The sequence below is a fragment of the Mixophyes fleayi genome, chromosome 1 (assembly GCF_038048845.1).
Source record: "Mixophyes fleayi isolate aMixFle1 chromosome 1, aMixFle1.hap1, whole genome shotgun sequence".
NCBI lineage: Eukaryota > Metazoa > Chordata > Amphibia > Anura > Limnodynastidae > Mixophyes > Mixophyes fleayi.
The window spans coordinates 194892211-194915360 of record NC_134402.1 but is presented as its reverse complement, the minus strand read 5'-3'; the positions used below and the strand labels follow the sequence as shown (position 1 = coordinate 194915360).

The 23150-nt window shown below is 42.5% G+C and overlaps 1 protein-coding gene across 3 annotated transcripts in view; it reads left to right on the top strand.

Annotated features, from left to right (window-relative positions):
• Positions 1-23150, top strand: part of JSRP1 (junctional sarcoplasmic reticulum protein 1) — a 171178-nt gene that overhangs the window by 35510 nt on the left and 112518 nt on the right. For all 3 annotated transcript variants that reach the window (XM_075204719.1, XM_075204717.1, XM_075204718.1), the window contains exons 2-3: positions 725-891; positions 20753-20878. In XM_075204719.1, the coding sequence (XP_075060820.1) occupies positions 20767-20878 (112 nt within the window). In that variant the 5' untranslated portion in view covers positions 725-891; positions 20753-20766. The remainder of the gene's footprint in view (positions 1-724; positions 892-20752; positions 20879-23150) is intronic.

The window sequence follows — 23150 nt, the reverse complement described above, 5'->3', positions numbered from 1 at the left end:
TCAGTCCCGGTTCCAGTTATCTCACCAATTTTCTTTTAAGTAGCATTTGTCCTAATCGGCCTGTTTCTGTATGTCATTTCTCCTAAATAGATTGTTAGCTTTTCAGGAGCCGTCTTACAGTGTAATGAATTTTCAGCATTTATTACATTTAACTATATTTATTTAAATAAGTCCTCTCCTCTTTATTTCTCATGTCTGCCTCCCTCTTTCGATCTGCTTCCTCGCAACCATCCGTTGAGGAGTTATTATGCGTAATTGTATTAATTTCACTGTTATTATTATATATTATCTGTATCTGTCATTATATATTTTGTTTTCATGTTTGTCATATCTGTACGATGATTGTCTGACACTATGAAATCTGTGTTACCATATACATAAACAATGATGAAATAAACTTATATATAGATATGCTACACACCCTAACATGCACTGAGTCATTATATAATTTTACTGTGTTCTAAACATCCCTTTTCAACAAATCACAATTTATACAATAGAGTATCCAAGAAGGTATCAAGAACTACATCTAGAAGAAGAAAAGTGATACTATGCAATTGAACAGCCCTAAAAAGGGATATTTTAAAAAATGTAGGACTGGCTTTTCAAACTAAGGACTTGTTCAGCATCATCATCATCATCAGCTATTTATATAGCGCCACATGTCTATAAATATAACTACCTATAAAGATCATAATAGGAAAATCTCTGTTCTCTTTCACAGCCAGCTAGAGCTATAGAGACATGAAAATTGCATCCACATGGCTCGGATTTCTCCCTGATTGGTTGTCATTTTACACTGGTCGAGATTTGCACCTGTTTCTGTATATTTAGCCACTCGCAGCGTGCCAGAGGAGTGTGGACATTGTAGTGTGGATCTAAAATCCAAAGGTAAGAGACTTTTCTCATTCTTTTCTTGTGTAATATATAATTTTATAGATCAGATATGAAAATTATACTGAGGATCTTCAAAGGTGACAGCAAATAACTGGTAAATTATTCAAGCGAGGCCTGTAGTAAAGTTATGTCGGGCAGAACTGGGATTTATATTTAGTAACGTAGCTTGCTGAAACTGGCACACACTTCAGTTGAATCTCTCACTGCAATAAACCCAGCTCAAAACAGAGAAATAGTGCAAACTATAGAGAGACATTTCTTACAGGTTTCAAGTTCTCAAAATAAGGTACTTTTCCCTCTTATGCTATCAGAATGTTTGATTACTTTCTCTGTGTGCATACTGATAGGCATCCTCAACCATGACCCTCTCTTTAATTAAAGCAGAGTTTCTCTCAATTGCATTGTCATGATAAGATGACTAGTTGGCTTATTGTAATAGGATCTGACAAGTTTACTTATTATTTTACTGTTTAGTGGAAGGTATGTCAACACAAACCTTTTTTTTAAACCTTTCTACGGTGATTTTAAAGGCATACTGCCTCTTTCCTCCAAATTGTTCCTCTTTTTGGTCTTATGTATTTATCGGTATGGAGAGACTCCTCTATTGTCCGAGTAGCATTTTGTCACTTTGGAGCATTTTGTTTTTTGTTTTATGATCATTTGTATCTGACAGAATGTCTGTCAAGGTGTAGATATATTTTATAAAAAGCAATAAACAAACAAAATGACAACAAATCTTAACAATCCCTCCTGTGCTATATGTCCACTCATCAGGCTGTAGGCACTAGGATTAAAAGGCCAGACCATACATGGTACAAATAGTGTAATTGGATGACGATACAATACAGAGATGCAGTCATTGTTAGACTTTTTTAAACAGTCCTCAGTGACATATGAAACATCCCAGTTAGTTGTTGTTTCCGATCAGCTATTTTCATAGCCATAGTAGCAGCAATTTGCCTCTGGTTCACTTACACTAATTTACCACGAGAATTGCAGCTTATATTGGCACCTTTAGTGAGTTTGCACTGTGAACCTTTTAGGTGAATTTTTTGTTGTGACATCATGAATGTGGGAATGGTGGTGTAAGGACAATTATTACCTTAACCTGCCAACATCTGCAATAGTTGTCACTGGACAATACTATACATGCTGATTGGTAATTCAGAGCTCTATTTTCAGCAAATATTTCCAGACCAGCTCATATGGTCACAAGACAAACATTTTTCACTGGAAATTAATCACACAGATAAATGCCAGACTAACCAGGAAGCGACATTAACACCCTAAATGAGTGTCAGCAGATGTCTTAGAAGTGAGTACCATTCTGGGTATGGTGGCATTATCAGAATGGGCTGTATAGTCATATAGGCTATATGTTTCTGGTGTTCTAGAGTGACATTATGAGAGCATTGTTGATATAGGGCAAATATCATAGCCATTTAACTGTTTATGGTGGGCATGGGAATGTTCTGTATGTGATGGATATATTAGGCTGAATAACAACGCACCTCAGTGTCTGCAAGCAGGGGTTCGGTGGTGAGTTCAGAGCCGGATTTAGACCTCATGGTACCATAGGCAAGATATTGGTTTGCCCCCCCACACGCCCCCCACACGCCCCCCAAGCTAAAACAATCCATAGCATTATATTTTTTTTAGCATAGCATATACTCCTCTAGTTAAGTAGAAGGGTAAACTATGTGCCGCCGCACATCACGCTGCTCCTCCTGCATCACCATGCGGCCCCTCATTATTGTCCCTCTCATCACACTGTGCCCTCCTTTATCATTACACTGCATCACAATGTGGTCCCAGCAGTTAAAGAATAATGTCCATTAACCCCATATTTTGTCAAAGGATCTACCAGAATTTTGAATTATGCTGGTCATATGCTCCATACGATGAATATTAAGCTCAGTGGTCGAAGTGGAAGTTTAGAAGTGCCGGTATGAAAAATGTAATGAGAATGTAAACAAGTGAATGGAATTTTATTATTTTACAATGATGGCAGTACGAGAAGTAGCGATATGGCCTACTACCATATACACCCCACTTCCACCACTGCTTACCTTTTAATTCACACAAATTGTACTTTATCTTTAACTAAACTTAGGTATTAATCATAATTAACATGTCAAGAAACTGCAGTTCATGGTTAGCAAGCCCAGTAATAAAAAAACAGCAGTCTCCTATCACTACAACGTCACAGACCGTCCGCCACTACAGTTACTAACTGCAGCCCTCTACCTACAGAAACATGAAAAAGCGCTGGAATGCAATAATCATGTTAATATGTCAGTCTTCTGCATGAATCCCATAGTGCAACATTTAAACAAGTCAGACCTCCTCATAATATAAATCCCACAAGATTCAGGATAGTTGGCAGACTGCCCTGCTCTCTCCTCCCTGCTCTCTCCTACCTGTTCTCGCCACTTTCACGGTTTGTGGCTGCTGGTGTCTTTAGATCAGCTGCTGCTTGTCTGGATCCTGGAATGTTGGAGGCCCTATCTGAAAAAAAAAAAAAGGTTCCAACGAAATTTAGTAAACTACAACCAGCCCCAGTGTTAAATCAATATAGCACCCACATTTTATAAGTAGACCTCCCTCCAACCAAAACATTAAATTAATAGCATACACATTTAATAAATAGACCTATTTCCCTCCAACCAGCTCCAACATTAAATTAATAGTGTTACCATTTAAAAAATAAACCTATTTCCCTCCCACAAACAGCCCCTCATACACACACATAATATAAATACACTGGCCCCTCACACACACATATTATATTAATATAAAAGGGTGCCTCTTTTCATTTTGAGGTAAGAGGTGTCAGGATTGAGGCAGCGGGTCATGTGGAGGAATAGATAATGAGCACGTGTCATGGGGAATATCAAAGAAAAGATAGTGAGTGTTGTAAGGGTATTGCTGGCTGAGGAGGGGCCGTGTGGGAAACAGACTTCTAACTCACATGCCCCCCCTCTGCCCAGCACCTTCACACATGCCCCCTGTGCTAGAGCAGCTTCCATCACACATGCCCCCTGTGCCAGAGCAGCTTCTATCACACATGCCCTCTGTGCCAGCACTGCTTCCATCACACATGCCCCCTGTGCCAGAGCAGCTTCCATCACACATGCCCCCTGTGCCAGCGCAGCTTCCATCACATATGCCCCCTGTGCCAGCACTGATTCAATCCCACATGCCCCATGTGCCAGCGCTGATTCAATCACACAGACACTAGCACCCCTTCTTACCTTTTTCTACATGAATACAACCAGGAACCGAAAGAAATGCTGCAGCTCCTGCACGGCTAACATAGACTTTCAGCAGCCCGCCTTCACTGTGTGTACCATGTGACCACTGCGATCACATGACCCTGTGATGTCATATTGACGAGCCAGGGTACCTACAGTAAAGGAGATTTAGCCACTACCCAGCCTCTATTCCTATTTCTAACACTGTGCCCCTCACCCAATTCGCGGGACCCCCCGTGGAGGGGGGGGGGGGTTCGCGAGTCGGGGAAGGGGCCGAAATATTTTTTTTATATTTTTTTTTCTCCCTTGTCCCCCCAGAGAGCCGCTAGGTTCTAGTCAGGTACCTAGGTTGCCTAGCGGTAATTCCGGCCCTGGGAGTTAGATTTTTGTGAAAAGAACAGTGACTGAGGCCGGTTGCAATGCTTACAACCCACACCTGCCTGCTGGAGACTGAAGAAAAAGGAGTGGCTGTATAAAAGTGAAGGATAATAAAGTGAGCAACAGAGGGAGAGCAGAGACGGAGAGGAGAGGTGATGTGACAGCCAGGACCTGGGACAGCGGGAGGAGGTCCCAGGCTCCCTGGCATTGCCTGGGTGCGCAAGCACAGGGCCTCCAGCAGTGGGGCAAAAATTGTGGGCCCAGAATAGAAGTAAAGTCTCCAGAGCAGTGACCCCTGGAATGAAGTGGGAGGAGTTTGTTGCAGGTGTCAGCATGCATACACTAAGGGAAATAAGAAAAGAGACCCTAGAGAGAGGGTTGTAGCAAAGAAAACCAGTTGTTAGAATCCCAGGAGGGGTAGAGAGAAAAAGTCTCCGCTTATTTTTCCTCGCCCCCATAGAACCAGAAAGCTAACCACTCTATTGTACAATGCTATGCCATCTGTGGTTAGCTCTTGAATTGTGTCAATTTTAGCATGCAGCAGGACAATGATCCTAAGCATATTTCTAAGCTATGCAAAAACTGTTTTTGATGGACTGGCGAGCACAGACCAGACACAACTATTGGAAGAGCTACAGAAGTCTTGGGTACAAATTCTCCCTGAATAAAACGGACAACTAGAGTTCCAAACATCTGCAAAACGGCAATTACTGTAAATGTGTGATTGTTTGATGAATGTAAAGTTTGATGAATAGAACAGTTACAAGATAAATAGAATAACTTATAACATTGCCAATGTATCGACTATAATGTCAAGCCAATTTTATGGTACCTTGATAAAAGAAAATAATTCTTTAAAAAAACAAGAAATATTCTTGGTAATTCAAAATGTTTGCATAGCTAGTGTGTTTGTGTACGTATAGGGCTAGATTTACTAAGAATCGAGTTTGATAGCGTACACATAATATATTGCATGTAGTCTCCATTTGCAAACATTTGTGATACAACATCGGTCGTTCTGAAGTGCTCAGTGACTTCAAGTGTGGTACTGTGAGAGGATGCCACCTTTGCAATAAGAGAGTTTGTGAGATTTCATCCCTGCTGGATATTCAACAGTCGATTGTAAGTGATATTATTAGAAAGTGGAAGCGTTTAGGAACAACATAAACTCAGCCACTAAGACCACGTAAAATCACAGAGTGGGGTCATTGACTGCTAAAGCGCATGGTGCCTTAAAGTTGCCAACGCTCTGCTGATTTCATAGCTGAAGAGTTCTGAACTTCCACTGGCATTAATGTAAGCACAAAAACTGTGCGGCAGGAGCTTAATGGAATGCGTTTCTAAGGCCTAGTAGCTGCATGCAGGCCTCACTTCACCAAGACCAATGCCAAGCAGCGGATAAATTGGTGTAAAGCACATCGACACTGGACCGTGGAGCAGTGGAAACGTGTTCTGTGGAGAGACAAATCTAGGTTTGGCGGATCTGGGCAAGTCTGTGTTTGGTGGATGCTGGGATAATGTTACCTACCTGATTGCATTATGCCAACTGTGAAGTTTGGTGAAATAATGTTATGGGGCTGTTTTTCAGGGTTTGGGTTAGGCCCCTTATCTCCAGTGAAGGGCAGTTTTAATGCTTCAGCATACCAAGTCATTTTGGACAATGCTATGCTTCCAACTTTGTGTCAACAGTTTGTGGAAGGCCCTTTTCTATTCCAACATGACTGTACCCCAGTGCCCAAAGCAAAGACTACAGAGACTTGGTTTAATGAGTTCAGTGTGGAAGAACTTGACTGGCATGCACAGAGCCCTGACCTAAACCACATTGAACACCTTTGGGATGAACTGGAACGGAGATTGCAAACCAGGCTTCTTGTCCAACATCAGTGCCTGATCTCATTAATGCTTCACAGAATGAATGGACACAAATTCCCACAGAATCACTCCAACATCTTGTGGAAGAACAGTGGAAGATGATATCGCTGCAAAAGGGGGACCAACTCCCGCGCTGCCCCCCTCCACTGGAACCAGCTCCCCCGCTCCATCAGAACTTCACCTAATCTGTCCAGTTTCAAACGGTGTTTAAAAACCCACCTTTTTCTTAAAGCTTTCCAGTCTCCCACTTAACTTCCTACCTTTTCTTCTGACTCTTCCCCCTCATTCCCCTTCCCCTATCCTCCATTCCTCCTTCTCTCCCCTGTGTCTCTCTGTTAGTCTTCCCCTCCCCTTAGATTGTACGCTCCTTCGAGCAGGGTCTTCTCTCCTCCTGTCTTCACCACTTTTAACTCTGCTCCCCAGCGACCTAGCCTTACTCCTTGAGGACCCTCTTCCCCCATCCCCTCTCGCTTCCTCCTATTCCCCTGGGGGTCTCCCTCTCATCCGTGCCCTCCCTCCTTGGTGCCGTTGTTGGCTGACCTTCCCCCGCCCCTCTAGCTGTGCCTTGAGCTCACTGAGTTACTGTGATTATTGTTTACTGTTCTGTGCCGTCTCTCCTCGTATTGTTATTTCGTTTGTCCCTGTACGGCGCCGCGTACACCTAGTGGCGCCTTATAAATAAAAATTAATAATAATAATAATAATAATAATAATAATAACTATATACTAAAGTATATGTATATGATTACAGTGTCATTACAGTCCTAGTAATGTGTAATGGTCAAATGTCCGATAACTTTTGTCCATATAGTGTGCATGCCGGTGGTAGTCAGTTTCACGGTACTGACTACCCCAACAAGAGAGATAACGACATGAGGAGGCCAAATGAGTACTACACCGACATGTCAAAAAAACTCAGCGACTTGGCTTAAAGCGGCGATGAACGGAGCCACCTGTCATTTATGTCCTGTAAGTATTATTTTAGGGGTTAACCTTAGGGTTAGGGTTAACCCTAACTCCTAACCCTAATACCCCTAACACCCCTACTTACAGGACATAAATGACATGCGGGTCATTTCAGCGCCGCTTTTAGCCAAGTCGCTGAGTCTGATGATGTAATTTTCTCCAGTCGGCAAGAGAGCGAATCGTGATGTAAAGTAATCTTGATTCCGGTAAGTAGTTTTTTTACAGGTCTGTGTAGTACTCAATCGGCCTCCTCATGTCGTTCTCTCTTCTGTTGGAGTAGCCTCCAGATTGTTTAGCATCTGTCTGGGAGTGCAATACATAAAAGGAATAGAAAAGAACAAGGGGCACCCAACATAATGTAGTGAATTATAGTAAAAATAGATCCTTCAGTAGAAATAGGGTGGCTGCTTACCGAAGAACATATATAGATAGGCATATCTGATATTATGTTGAACACCAGAAATAAGAATCCCACTGACTTCAATTCAGGATCTGTAGCCTTGTCCTTCCGTTTAGAGGTTGATCCAATTTAAATCTCAGACAGACCCTGAAAAATAGAAGACATAGTGTAGTATGTTGTGACGAAACGAATGTGATACGCTAATCATTCTGTTTCTCGTTTGTCACATAATGTGGATTATAGCAAATACTTTTTATAGCCCTTCTTTTGTTCCCCAGGTCACCAGACTACAACTGCACTGTCCAATTACATGTGGCTAAGAGGACATTACATATTTACACTGAACTACATATTGTGTATTGTATATTGATGACTTGCAGTAAGGTTGCTATTCATTGTCTTTAAAGTGAAGCCAGGGGGATTATGGGTAGGGATCAGGTTGCCATGTGCTGGAGTAGGAAAGCTAATTAGTGTCCATTGTTCACACCAGTCTAGTACAGACAGGCCATCTAACAGGGGAGGTTCTCTGGAAGGAAAGCTCATCTTCACTCCCCTCTCCAACCCCCCCTATTCCAGCACTGACCAATGGTTAAGAAGAATAGATCCAGGGGGTTGCATAGGGAGGAGAAAGACTGTGGAAATTAGACCTGAGATATAAGGAGCGACTCCAGGAGGGAAGGGTGTTCATGCTGGGATTTCATTCATGAAAGTGCATCTAGTTTTGAATTGTCGTTTTCTAACTAGCATCTATATATGCAGCTGAGAGGGATCCATGGGTCGTGAAGTCTGGACAGCAGGTGACTATATCTCCTTAAGTTATTGGGGTAAGGGACAGATAATGTGGTAAATCTGCCTGGCATTTATTTACTGTGTGTACATAATATTCTAGTGTTGTTTGTATGACAATAAATATACTGTTGTATTTTTATAACTGCATTTTGCCTGAGTGACCATACGAATCCTAGAAGGTACTGGGTAGACTTCCCTGGCATAGGAAGGCACCCGTGGGTGGCCAGCCAGCATGAAGTGGGTAGCATTGGGCCAGATACACCCAGTATCTTCACATTTTTGTTGGCAAGCAGTGGGGTCACTCAGTCCCAGGTCCTCTCTGGGTAGAGCTGCAGGGGAACTGTATTGTGATACATTCCAGGGCTCTGCAAAGCAGTTAGCACTAGAAACCAGTTACCACATTATCCTGAACTTACTCCTAAAGGCTTTAAGGCAGAAAGTGTCACGAAAAGCGTTGTGGGCTTTAGGCGAGGGTAGATGCCGTTTAACTGCAGATTTGATAAGGGGAAGAACATCCCGCCAGAGGAGAGCGGAAGATGGAACCGTGTCTCAAAGAGGGGAAATCACAGTGAGGTGATCCCTGGAAGTAAAATGGGTGTGAGCTCTAGGAACAAGAGAGCAGATCACAGCCCAGTGTTGATAAAGTTACCAAAGGAAGGGATGAAACAGTCCAGTACAACCAGGATAAAGGTGTACTGGGATGAAGGACTGTGGCAGAGTCTGCAGGATGGGGATATGGATGTGTTGCACCACCCCACCACATTGCAGCACATTTTGGATTATTGGGATGAGGAGTGCCCAAAGATTATTATGTGGGAAGGAGCCAGTCTACAGGAAAAATTGGAGAACCTGTTGGATGTGTTCCTAATGTTGAAAGAGGAAGCAAGTGCCTGTAATTTTCGGGATGAACCAGAATGGGATGATTTTACAAATGAAGTTACTTGTACTATGCAGAATCTGGCCCAGGGAAAATCCAGTTACAACAATAGTCAGCAGTACAAACAAGACAAAAATGGACTATTACAGCACAGGGACATGCCTGATGAATCCCCTGCAAATGTACTAATAGAATCGGTCCCATTAGCAGATTCTACAGATCCACTAGAGTCAATGAGTATAGAGGAGCTGATAGTGGAATGCCAGATCCGGGGTGTACCTTACCTGTACTGCACGCACCGGGATATCCTCAAACATCTTTTAAAAGATCAGGAGAATCCCATCAATGCCTTCAGTGTCTATAGGAAATGGATGCTCACTTTGGGTCCCCACATACCTCTCTGGGAACAAATGCAATGTCTGCAACAGAGTTTTGAAGAAGCGGAGGATGAAGTATGGCGACAAGGATTTACGGACACTGAAATGTGGCAGGATCAGTGTTATCGAGAGAATACTGAAAAATGCCAATTGGAATATCTTTTGTCACACTCTAAAAAGATGGCTGCTCAGTCTGTTAATCAGGGGGAGGTCCACCCCAGTGGATTATACACAGTTGTTCAAGCTGCTATCTTGGGGGAGACCGGAGAAGAACTGCTTGGTGAGGATGTTGTACCTCTGACTACTCAGAAAGAATTAGGAGAAATCCTCCCATTTGGTGACTTGGATGGAAAAGAGGTACCAAGTAAGTACCATGTATTAGCATCTTATGATAATTTGCCAGTGTTATTGGCACCTGAGACTGTGTCTGAGTTAGAACAGAATTACAGAAAAGACCAGTTATCCACCCCTGTTGTGCCTGAAAATGTTTTGTTTAATGAAGTAACACAGGATACCGCATGTCTGCTCTCCGGGGCAAGTGATGTACAGCTGTACCCAATTGTGGCAGAAGAGAATCTAAAACTTGCTCAACATATGATCTCAGCAGAAATCATGATTACAGACTGTATGACAGAATTAATGAGAGAGGATAAAGGAATTGTCATGTCAGAGGCCACTATCATGGAGCCCTGGGAAAACTACTCTTATACCTTTCCCTATGCAGAATTGGCAGATGAGGAGATGTTGACTGAGTGGGTGTCTGAGAGGGCACCAGCACAGCAAGATTCACCAGCCCCACAAGCTTTGAAGCATCGCACTCCAGCTCCAAATCTGGGAATCCAGTACCCAATACCAGAGGCCTGCACTGGACCATCCACTTTGTTTTGCTGCCAGGAGGACAAGTCTGTGTCCAATGAGGATTCACACTACCCCGATGCGCCAGAGGCGAGGGAAGTAGTGCAACAGTGGTAGCAGGGGAGGGGAGATGCACACCAACATACTTACAGGGGCACCCACATGTGGTTTTGGAGGAGGACAGAGGATTCCCCATAAGCAAAGAATTAATGGAGCCACCACGAGTGCCTGCCACTGGGCAGTTGCCCTTGAGTGTTTGGGGGAGGGGGGATTGGATCGTTTCCAGAAACAAACGGACAAGGAACCAGAAAGTTTGCCTGCCACTTGGCAGTTTTCCCTCGAATATGTGGGGGAGGGGAGCATGGCCTCCAGAAACAGAGGACAGGCCAAGGGACTATTTGCAGTTGGGCAATTAAGGGTAGACAAGGCACCCAAGGGATGATGGACTACAACTCTCCTACCATGGATGTGGGCACAGGAGTGGCCCAGCTTTATTGTGGACTCATCTTATGACAAAGGGCAGCATAAACCCCCACTCCAGCTGGGTGGGAAGATATGCCTGCAGCCATGGGACCCTGGTGGGAGATTGAGGAACTGTGTACTGCTATCTACCTTGCCATCAGACCCAGGAGAAACCACAGCAGGCCAGAGACTTTGGACTTGGAAGAAAGGTTTACTTGGAGCAAGGGAGCCACTGGGGAACAAGGGCTAAAAAAGTAGGGGAGGTATATGTGACGAAACGAATGTGATACGCTAATCATTCTGTTTCTCGTTTGTCACATAATGTGGATTATAGCAAATACTTTTTATAGCCCTTCTTTTGTTCCCCAGCTCACCAGACTACAACTGCAGTGTCCAATTACATGTGGCTAAGAGGTCATTGTAGTTCAGTGTAAATATGTATATTGTGTATTGTATATTGATGACTTGCAGTAAGGTTGCTATTCATTGTCTTTAAAGTGAAGCCAGGGGGATTATGGGTAGGGATCAGGTTGCCATGTGTTGGAGTAGGAAAACTAATTAGTGTCCATTGTTCACACCAGGCTAGTACAGACAGGCCATCTAACAGGGGAGGTTCTCTGGAAGGACAGCTCATCTTCACTCCCCTCTCCAACCCCCCTATTCCAGCACTGACCAATGGTTAAGAAGAATAGATCCAGGGGGTTGCATAGGGAGGAGAAAGACTGGAAATTAGACCGGAGATATAAGGAGCGACTCCAGGGGGGAAGGGTGGTCATGCTGGGATTTCATTCATGAAGGTGCATCTAGTTTTGAATTGTCGTTTATATATGCAGCTGAGAGGGATCCATGGGTCGTGAAGTCTGGACAGCAGGTGACTATATCTCCTTAAGTTATTGGGGTAAGGGACAGATAATGTGGTAAATCTGCCTGGCATTTATTTACTGTGTGTACATAATATTCTAGTGTTGTTTGTATGACAATAAATATACTGTTGTATTTTTATAACTGCATTTTGCCTGAGTGACCATACGAATCCTAGAAGGTACTGGGTAGACTTCCCTGGCATAGGAAGGCACCCGTGGGTGGCCAGCCAGCATGAAGTGGGTAGCATTGGGCCAGATACACCCAGTATCTTCACATTTTTGTTGGCAAGCAGTGGGGTCACTCAGTCCCAGGTCCTCTCTGGGTAGAGCTGCAGGGGAACTGTATTGTGATACATTCCAGGGCTCTGCAAAGCAGTTAGCACTAGAAACCAGTTACCACATTATCCTGAACTTACTCCTAAAGGCTTTAAGGCAGAAAGTGTCACGAAAAGCGTTGTGGGCTTTAGGCGAGGGTAGATGCCGTTTAACTGCAGATTTGATAAGGGGAAGAACATCCCGCCAGAGGAGAGCGGAAGATGGAACCGTGTCTCAAAGAGGGGAAATCACAGTGAGGTGATCCCTGGAAGTAAAATGGGTGTGAGCTCTAGGAACAAGAGAGCAGATCACAGCCCAGTGTTGATAAAGTTACCAAAGGAAGGGATGAAACAGTCCAGTACAACCAGGATAAAGGTGTACTGGGATGAAGGACTGTGGCAGAGTCTGCAGGATGGGGATATGGATGTGTTGCACCACCCCACCACATTGCAGCACATTTTGGATTATTGGGATGAGGAGTGCCCAAAGATTATTATGTGGGAAGGAGCCAGTCTACAGGAAAAATTGGAGAACCTGTTGGATGTGTTCCTAATGTTGAAAGAGGAAGCAAGTGCCTGTAATTTTCGGGATGAACCAGAATGGGATGATTTTACAAATGAAGTTACTTGTACTATGCAGAATCTGGCCCAGGGAAAATCCAGTTACAACAATAGTCAGCAGTACAAACAAGACAAAAATGGACTATTACAGCACAGGGACATGCCTGATGAATCCCCTGCAAATGTACTAATAGAATCGGTCCCATTAGCAGATTCTACAGATCCACTAGAGTCAATGAGTATAGAGGAGCTGATAGTGGAATGCCAGATCCGGGGTGTACCTTACCTGTACTGCACGCACCGGGATATCCTCAAACATCTTTTAAAAGATCAGGAGAATCCCATCAATGCCTTCAGTGTCTATAGGAAATGGATGCTCACTTTGGGTCCCCACATACCTCTCTGGGAACAAATGCAATGTCTGCAACAGAGTTTTGAAGAAGCGGAGGATGAAGTATGGCGACAAGGATTTACGGACACTGAAATGTGGCAGGATCAGTGTTATCGAGAGAATACTGAAAAATGCCAATTGGAATATCTTTTGTCACACTCTAAAAAGATGGCTGCTCAGTCTGTTAATCAGGGGGAGGTCCACCCCAGTGGATTATACACAGTTGTTCAAGCTGCTATCTTGGGGGAGACCGGAGAAGAACTGCTTGGTGAGGATGTTGTACCTCTGACTACTCAGAAAGAATTAGGAGAAATCCTCCCATTTGGTGACTTGGATGGAAAAGAGGTACCAAGTAAGTACCATGTATTAGCATCTTATGATAATTTGCCAGTGTTATTGGCACCTGAGACTGTGTCTGAGTTAGAACAGAATTACAGAAAAGACCAGTTATCCACCCCTGTTGTGCCTGAAAATGTTTTGTTTAATGAAGTAACACAGGATACCGCATGTCTGCTCTCCGGGGCAAGTGATGTACAGCTGTACCCAATTGTGGCAGAAGAGAATCTAAAACTTGCTCAACATATGATCTCAGCAGAAATCATGATTACAGACTGTATGACAGAATTAATGAGAGAGGATAAAGGAATTGTCATGTCAGAGGCCACTATCATGGAGCCCTGGGAAAACTACTCTTATACCTTTCCCTATGCAGAATTGGCAGATGAGGAGATGTTGACTGAGTGGGTGTCTGAGAGGGCACCAGCACAGCAAGATTCACCAGCCCCACAAGCTTTGAAGCATCGCACTCCAGCTCCAAATCTGGGAATCCAGTACCCAATACCAGAGGCCTGCACTGGACCATCCACTTTGTTTTGCTGCCAGGAGGACAAGTCTGTGTCCAATGAGGATTCACACTACCCCGATGCGCCAGAGGCGAGGGAAGTAGTGCAACAGTGGTAGCAGGGGAGGGGAGATGCACACCAACATGCTTACAGGGGCACCCACATGTGGTTTTGGAGGAGGACAGAGGATTCCCCATAAGCAAAGAATTAATGGAGCCACCACGAGTGCCTGCCACTGGGCAGTTGCCCTTGAGTGTTTGGGGGAGGGGGGATTGGATCGTTTCCAGAAACAAACGGACAAGGAACCAGAAAGTTTGCCTGCCACTTGGCAGTTTTCCCTCGAATATGTGGGGGAGGGGAGCATGGCCTCCAGAAACAGAGGACAGGCCAAGGGACTATTTGCAGTTGGGCAATTAAGGGTAGACAAGGCACCCAAGGGATGATGGACTACAACTCTCCTACCATGGATGTGGGCACAGGAGTGGCCCAGCTTTATTGTGGACTCATCTTATGACAAAGGGCAGCATAAACCCCCACTCCAGCTGGGTGGGAAGATATGCCTGCAGCCATGGGACCCTGGTGGGAGATTGAGGAACTGTGTACTGCTATCTACCTTGCCATCAGACCCAGGAGAAACCACAGCAGGCCAGAGACTTTGGACTTGGAAGAAAGGTTTACTTGGAGCAAGGGAGCCACTGGGGAACAAGGGCTAAAAAAGTAGGGGAGGTATATGTGACGAAACGAATGTGATACGCTAATCATTCTGTTTCTCGTTTGTCACATAATGTGGATTATAGCAAATACTTTTTATAGCCCTTCTTTTGTTCCCCAGCTCACCAGACTACAACTGCAGTGTCCAATTACATGTGGCTAAGAGGTCATTGTAGTTCAGTGTAAATATGTATATTGTGTATTGTATATTGATGACTTGCAGTAAGGTTGCTATTCATTGTCTTTAAAGTGAAGCCAGGGGGATTATGGGTAGGGATCAGGTTGCCATGTGTTGGAGTAGGAAAACTAATTAGTGTCCATTGTTCACACCAGGCTAGTACAGACAGGCCATCTAACAGGGGAGGTTCTCTGGAAGGACAGCTCATCTTCACTCCCCTCTCCAACCCCCCTATTCCAGCACTGACCAATGGTTAAGAAGAATAGATCCAGGGGGTTGCATAGGGAGGAGAAAGACTGGAAATTAGACCGGAGATATAAGGAGCGACTCCAGGGGGGAAGGGTGGTCATGCTGGGATTTCATTCATGAAGGTGCATCTAGTTTTGAATTGTCGTTTATATATGCAGCTGAGAGGGATCCAAGGGTCGTGAAGTCTGGACAGCAGGTGACTATATCTCCTTAAGTTATTGGGGTAAGGGACAGATAATGTGGTAAATCTGCCTGGCATTTATTTACTGTGTGTACATAATATTCTAGTGTTGTTTGTATGACAATAAATATACTGTTGTATTTTTATAACTGCATTTTGCCTGAGTGACCATACGAATCCTAGAAGGTACTGGGTAGACTTCCCTGGCATAGGAAGGCACCCGTGGGTGGCCAGCCAGCATGAAGTGGGTAGCATTGGGCCAGATACACCCGGTATCTTCACATATGTCTACAAGGTGTTTACATACATCATACTAAGAGTACTAAATACATACTAAAAATGATTAAGGTTTAAATATAGTACTGTGTTTTTTGTTTAAATAAGTTAACAGCACAGTAATGCCTGTACATTCAAATTAAAAATAAGAGCTTATTTGGAGTCCTTGTGGATCAGTGTTGCTGTTTAAAGTAGTCTCTGTCCAAGAGCTCATGCCCACAGAAAACAGGTAAGTAAAACTAATAATTAAGTCCCTACAAACGTCTCACGAGGCCAAATGCATTTTCTCCATGGGACTTCCTCAGGGGATATGAGACAATACCATAATACATTGTTTAAATACTTAAAAAGTTCATCAGCTGACATTTAAGGTCCAATAGCTGTTAGAGGTTTGAGCTACTTCTACTGCAAATCAATTGCCACATAGCCAGGAGGTAGAACATCCGGTTTCCAAGTAGTAGCATGTAGTAATGAAAAGGAGACCAGACCATGCAGACGCCAAACAAGCGTCACATAATGTCAATCTGTAATATCGCAAAGGATCACTTTCAAAACATTGGGCAACATTTTCTTGGAGTCCCAGTGTTCCATATAGACGCTGATATTTTTCTATATATCAAATCTTAGGCGCCATTTTCCTGGAGTCCATCTATTCAGCATGGGCTCCGCCATTGAAACATGAAAGTAAAAGATAAATAAAGCTCAAATAAAAATGGCTCACAAAGAAGGTGACATATATAAATTAAAAGCCAATATTAAAAGACATCATAGATTACATTGCATAAGAATAGCCAAAATACATTATACAATTTTGGTGCACACAATGTAATAAAATGCAATTAATCTTTAAAAGGTGAAATTTCAAAGTTCTCATTCAAACCCGATGGGCCAAGTGTTAACAGATTAATAAACCGCTTATGGTGGACAACATACTATACCATCTTTTATCTTTACCAGAGTTAACTTAACAAACTAAAATAACGACACAGAGACTTGAATTGGTGTTTGAAAGGTGAGGAATTTATTTAAGGCGAACCTGCTGGGGGAAAAATTGGTGGCCAATATAAACAGACCAATCATCATCCAGGCCACACCTACCAGTTGTAAATTCCGTTCAAACTAATTTGGACCCGACTAGGCGCAAAATGCCAAACTCCCCCATTTGGCATATTAGCTGAGGCCCGCCCGCCTAAGCGGAGCCCCTTAACCCCGAAGGGCTATTCTGACTAATTGCCCAATCCCTTTAAGGGGAGAGTGCCTACTACGCCTTAAATGTAACCAAATTGGCCGCTGATTGGGCTGCTTACTGCCACTTGTAAACACAAGTACTAATACCAATACTAAAAATAGGGAATGGGTGGGTGGATAACAACTCCAGACGGCAAGAAGAAGTCATATCCTTTTCCTATATGTTATAAGCCTCCTTTGTAAACCTAGCCCCTCCCCTTCTGGCTCTACTGATTGGTTAACTCAGATTTCCTGTACTTTTGCCTCTGCCTGCCCCCTCAGCGTTTATATCACCTCAGTCTAATTCCATCCCTCTGTTATATATACCCAAAACATCTCTCTCCCTGCCAGTTTAGCTGGAAGTTTACCTCCTCTAGGACATAAGGTTACATGTCCATAGCCTTTAAAATGAATCCAGAAGGATCTGTATTGTGCTTTCTTTTAAGTGTTTGGATATCGAATGAGTCCCAATCCGGTTTCTAATATTTCTAACTTGTCCCTGGACACTTAATTTGAGTAATCTTACCTACATATTTTAACCAACATGGGCACTTCAAAAGGTAAATGACAGAGGAGATTTGGCAATTCAAGCAATCCCTCAGTTTGAAACTAGTTGTATCTGTAGCATCCCTGAAAGTTCTAGTAATTGTGTCAGCAAACTTGCATACTACAATGAAAACATTTGAAAAACCCTATAGCTGTTTTCTCTAAAAAAAGTTACTAGGGTTTGGCCTAGGTCAGTGATGGCTAGCCTGTGACACTCCAGGTGTTGTGAAACTACAAGCCCCAGCACGCTTTGCCAGTAGATAACTAGCCTATAGCTGGCAAAGCATGCTGGGGTTTATAGTTTCACAACACCTGGAGTGTCACAGGCTAGCCATCACTGGCCTAGGTTGTTGAACTTAGAACATACTAGGTGCCACCATATCTTTTACATTTCTGGCTTTTTTAAAAAATATATCTATTTTGTTTGGGAGTATGGGACCTAGAATTGGAGCCATCATTAAAATGTCCAATGTTTTGTAAGTGAGTTTGTAACCCTTTTTATTCTGATTACACTGATGAATGGTACCATATTCTGTTGTAGTTCCTTCACTTTATACGTTAGAAAGCTATTTCTTTCAACATGTTTAACCCTATTGTGGCAAGATGGACCGCCTATGCCACCCTGTCTGTTGTTGCTGGGAACCGGCTGGGCTTACTTTGCCACCATTCCCTTTCGTTATCCCAAATGCGCCTTCTTGCCGCAGTAGGAGGGGCTTACAATGCTGCCACCACTGGACTCCTATACCGACATCCAGAACCGTGTTTCTTCTGGGTAACTGACACTGCTAGCGTATCTCTTTGCTGGTGTACCTGGGCTGGTATTCCCGACCTCTTCCTATAGATCAGAGATGCTGTGGATGGATCCCCCTGGCCTATCACACGGACCAGAGCTGCAGGGTAGCAGGCAGAGTGTTGGTACCAGAAAAGGTGGGTCCAACCTCAGAAACAGCTGGAGAACGGATTAGATTTAGGGTCTAATCTGCAGGTCACAGGAATACAGCAATATTGAAGATGTTCTCAAGCAGGTCTTTGAACCAAGATGTTTATTTGCTGGTTAAAGGTACCAGATGAGCAGGTCAGATGAAACAAGAAGAACAAGTTTTCAATACAAGCCAGTGCCATTTATTAAGTTTAGACACAGGCTATTTTTAGAATCAGGATGTAATGTGTTTACACAAACATGGATTTACATGCATTGCAAAGCCAGCAATATTTACACCTATTTATGAAATTCTAGAGACGCTGTGATGTCATGCATCACATGCTGTTCACAATGTTCATAAAGATTTGAATACTCTGACAAAAGGCCACACAGTAACGACCCCCTGCTGGGCCTTTGGCCAGAGCAGGCATTTCCTGCTATCAGACTCCCTCTCCATATGCCTAATTGGAGGTTTCCACTAGCAACCTTACAAACCCCAAACAATGACACTTCCATACAAAACACATCCCAATACACAAAATACTTCCATCCACAAAGGCTCATTGCATCAGATATATACATCAGAAATAAAACAGAAAAACAAATGTTCTACCCTGGCCTCAGAAATATACACAAAATCAAAAATAAGTGCATGTGCAATTATATAAATAAGCGCCCTGCGCTATTTCCTTTAAATAAATTTATACCGGAAGTTATTTATCAGTGATCCAGTCATATTTATATTGGCATCTCACAATTTTGTTGTGAAAAGGGGAACTGTTCTGATAAGGTGGTTTGTGAAGATCAACATAAAGTGTAATCGAAAAGGTGGTGGGATGAGTAGCGTGCGGGTTGAAGGGTTGGATCTCTCTGAAGGTGGTGAGATGAGTAGCCTGCAGTTTGCAGAGTTGGATACCTCTGGAAAGGTGATGAGATGAGTAGCCTGCGGGTTGCAGGGTTGGATACCTCAGGAAAGGTGGTGAGATGAGTATCCTGCGGTTTGCAGGGTCAGATACTTCTGGAAAGGTGGTGAGACTCAGAAGCCAGGTAATGCTAAAATACTTGAGTGCAAACAGCAGGTAACGGTGGAAGTAAGCTGAACAGATTACACTGTGTTACAATGAGCTGTGGAGAGTAGAAGCACAGGGATCCACAAAGGTGTATAACTCAGGAACCAGATAGATGATGAGCTGTGTCTGCAGCAGTGGAATGCACAGCAAAACCACAAGGTCAGGTACACAGGTAAGAATAACCAGGAACATGAGTCAAGGATTGCTTCCTATCAGGTTGAGTGACCTGATGTTCTGGATCAGACTGCTGGGCGAGGCTGTCTTATAAGGAGTAGTGGCAGGTGTGAATTATCCTGAGAAAGCAAGCTTAGCTCAGCAGGAAGGGAAACAGTTAAAGCGCCACAGTGGCCCCTTTGGTGGCATGGTAGTACTGCAGGCTTAATTTATCCAGGAAGACCAACATAGCTCCTGGCAAACAGGAGCTGCAGGAGGCTGACCATGACAGTTGGTATCTTGGGATTGATCGAATACATTGAGCCTTACTTCATCACCCTGTGCCCATTACATTGTGCCCTCTTTTATCACCCTATGCCCATTACTTTGCACCCTCCTTTATCACACTGACGGAATGATGATGATAATGATCAGCAGCACTAACTAGCAGCTTCTGATTGAGTGATTGTGGATTGACCTTGCTCATCAGATACTGCTTAATTAGTGTGGCTGCTATATTATATGATGTTGTGGCAGATTATTTGCGTAACTTAATTGATATGTTCATTTTGACTGGCAGGAAAGAAGATTGATTTTAAAGGGACCAAAAAAAATTGACGTTTGTACTTAATTGAATTTGTATTTGTTTTTAATTACATTTTGTATGGTAAATGCAACTTTTGCATTTATTAATTACAGTCAAGGCACTATTCTCTGCTGTGTATATGACACTCCATTACATTATTATATAGGGTGCAAATAGGGTGATGTGAAAGTTGTATTTACTACCAACACAGTCAAGCCACATCTCTACACTCTCTCTACACACTTGTTACTCATGGCATACACACGGTTCAAATGATAATGCTAGTGATGTATAGCTGGATATATTTTGACATGCACCAGACTAAACATATGCACGTAAATACACTTTTTAATGCGTGCATCTTTTCTTGTGTATGGTTGTGGCGCAAATATGACCAACTCTACATGAGCCCTAAGTGTGAAAAGCAATGTTTCTAAAGTGCACTATCATTTTACGTGTTAAGTTATTACATTTCTACTATAGTAACCATAAGCTTCAGATAAAAAACATATATACTTTTCGTTTTCACCTTCTCTTTTGTTGGTGTCCCTACAGTGAGATCTCTTGCAATGGAGGAAAGAGAGGTATGTGAAAGAGAGGCAGCACATCCTACATCTGTAGAAGACCTTTCTCTCTCTCATGAGAGAGAAACTAAAGACTCAACATTGGAGAAACATAAAGGTGCTCATTATAAACTAAATAGTCAATTAAGAAACCCAGGGATATGCGCCACTCCATTGTCTGCAATGGTAAATTAACTTGTAAGAGATTATTTCAGGGTTAAACAGCAATGGCTAGAGGGAGTTCACAAACACATTCCAAACATATACCTAGATTTAAACTCCAGTCTTCCACGCAGTCAGTGATTTAGCCAATTTCACCCCAAATGTTCAGATTATCAGATTTTTTATTATTTGGACTGTAGATGCTTATGACCAGGGCCCTCTCTATCCTATGTCTCATGTTTGCTACTCCTTTGTTTACCTCAAATGTACTTGTTACATTTACTTATGTTATTTTTTTTTTTTATGGTTATCTGTACTTATGAAATTTGTATCTGTATATTTTCTACTTATGATTGTACTTGATTTGATTATGATTTATTATATTTAAATTGGATTTGTGTGATTTATTATATTTCATTTGTATATGTGTGAGTTGTATGCTGACTGTCTACTGCTGCAGATTTTGTGGCATCTTACAAATAAGCAATGAGGATAATAATAGCTTTTAGTAAATAAAATGTATGGAAGAATAAAAGATATACAGGGGCACACACAATATATATAGGGGCTCATTTATCAATATTCGTCAAAAATGAAAATAGTTCTCAATCCTTATCGCATGGATAAGGATTAAACTATTTCTCAAATGTATTAAAAAATCTCCACAGGAGTAGCAGTCATGAAAAAATGCTGTTCCTGTTAAGTTAAAAGCTTACCTTTTCACTGCCTCTTTGTTCCTGAAGCTGCTGTCCGGTCCGAAGAAGCCTTCTGCGCATGCTCCGTCTGAAAACTTCTCTGCACTTCAGTGATGCAGAGAGCGGAGTGTGACAGGGAGGGATGATGTGATCCCTTCACACATGCGCTGTAAAGCTCTGCTCTTCGGAGCAGAGCTGAACAGTGCTGAAAAATAGCAGAAATGGTAATGTATGTCAGCCTGAGCTGGCGTACATTACCGTACATGTAAAAGGATTTTCATTTATTCTTAAATTGCGGTACATAGGAGTACCCATAGACATCTATGGGGACTGCTATGTATTACGAAGAAAAGTGCAAAGCAGCAGATATCTATGATATCTACTGCGATGCACCGTTCATAAATATGCGGGACACTACAAGTGGCGTGGAATTTACGGTAAGTGTCTGAAAATGTAACATCACTACTTGTTAAATATGCCCCAATAGAAACATAAGGCTCCTAACCAGCCAGTGAACTGAATTGATATTTAGGGAACTCCCCTCAAATAAATCATAAACTTAGATTATATTGTTGTCATTACATTTCACCTACTGTTCTATGTCAAACTCAGACCACAGTATCCAGAGGATGAACTAGTCTGGATCAAGACAACACTGCCATGTTAGCCTGGAAAGACCTCATTTGCAAAGATTCCACCGGGCTGGGACAGTTGAAAATATGTTTACCTGCGGGTATAGCACTGGTGAACAATCAGTGTTAAGGTTGTACTTCAATGACAGTAGTATACTTCCTATATATTTAGTGTTATTTATGTTTCACTCACTGCACCACTGAAAAAAACTTAACTTGGTTATTGTTACAATAGTTTTACACTTGGTTGATCCTTATATATCAGCTGCACCACCTTTGTAGACTGTATATGTTTATTCTGTGCAAAATATTTTCTTATTCTTCAAATTAAATTTGTCTGTATTTAATTTTAGTCTTTTAGTCTTGGCTTGTTGCACATGCAGAGAAATAAAGCACAACAGCACTTAATGGTTTGCATTAAATAGGCGCTCAACAGTACTTGGGTGTTCTAGAGTGCAGTCAACGCCCAAAATATGGTGCTTTCAAGTACTTAAATAAATCAGATTGTCTTGTTTGGATTAGTTACCTTTTCCTTACGTTTCCTTATGTTTGGTTATGCATTCACATAAATAATAACAGGCACAAGACAGAAATTGCAGAGACAGGATTGTAAATGTGAAATGCATAGTGGAAAACGTAAATGAAATAGGATTTCTGTCAGGGGAAAACACAGAACGTTGAAAGGGTGTGATAATTAGTCCTGCCTTAGAATAATCTACCTTTGCTGATAGTAAGTGGTACTGCATATTTTGTTTGGTTGTATTTTTAAGCTCTTCTGATGTTGTGCACTCGTAATTTTCCCTCGTAAAAACAACTGTGCGTTAGAATATAAAATACTAGGAGTAACGTGAGTCATAAAGGGTGCAACTTATATGGTATCCATAGAAGATAGAGAATTGTC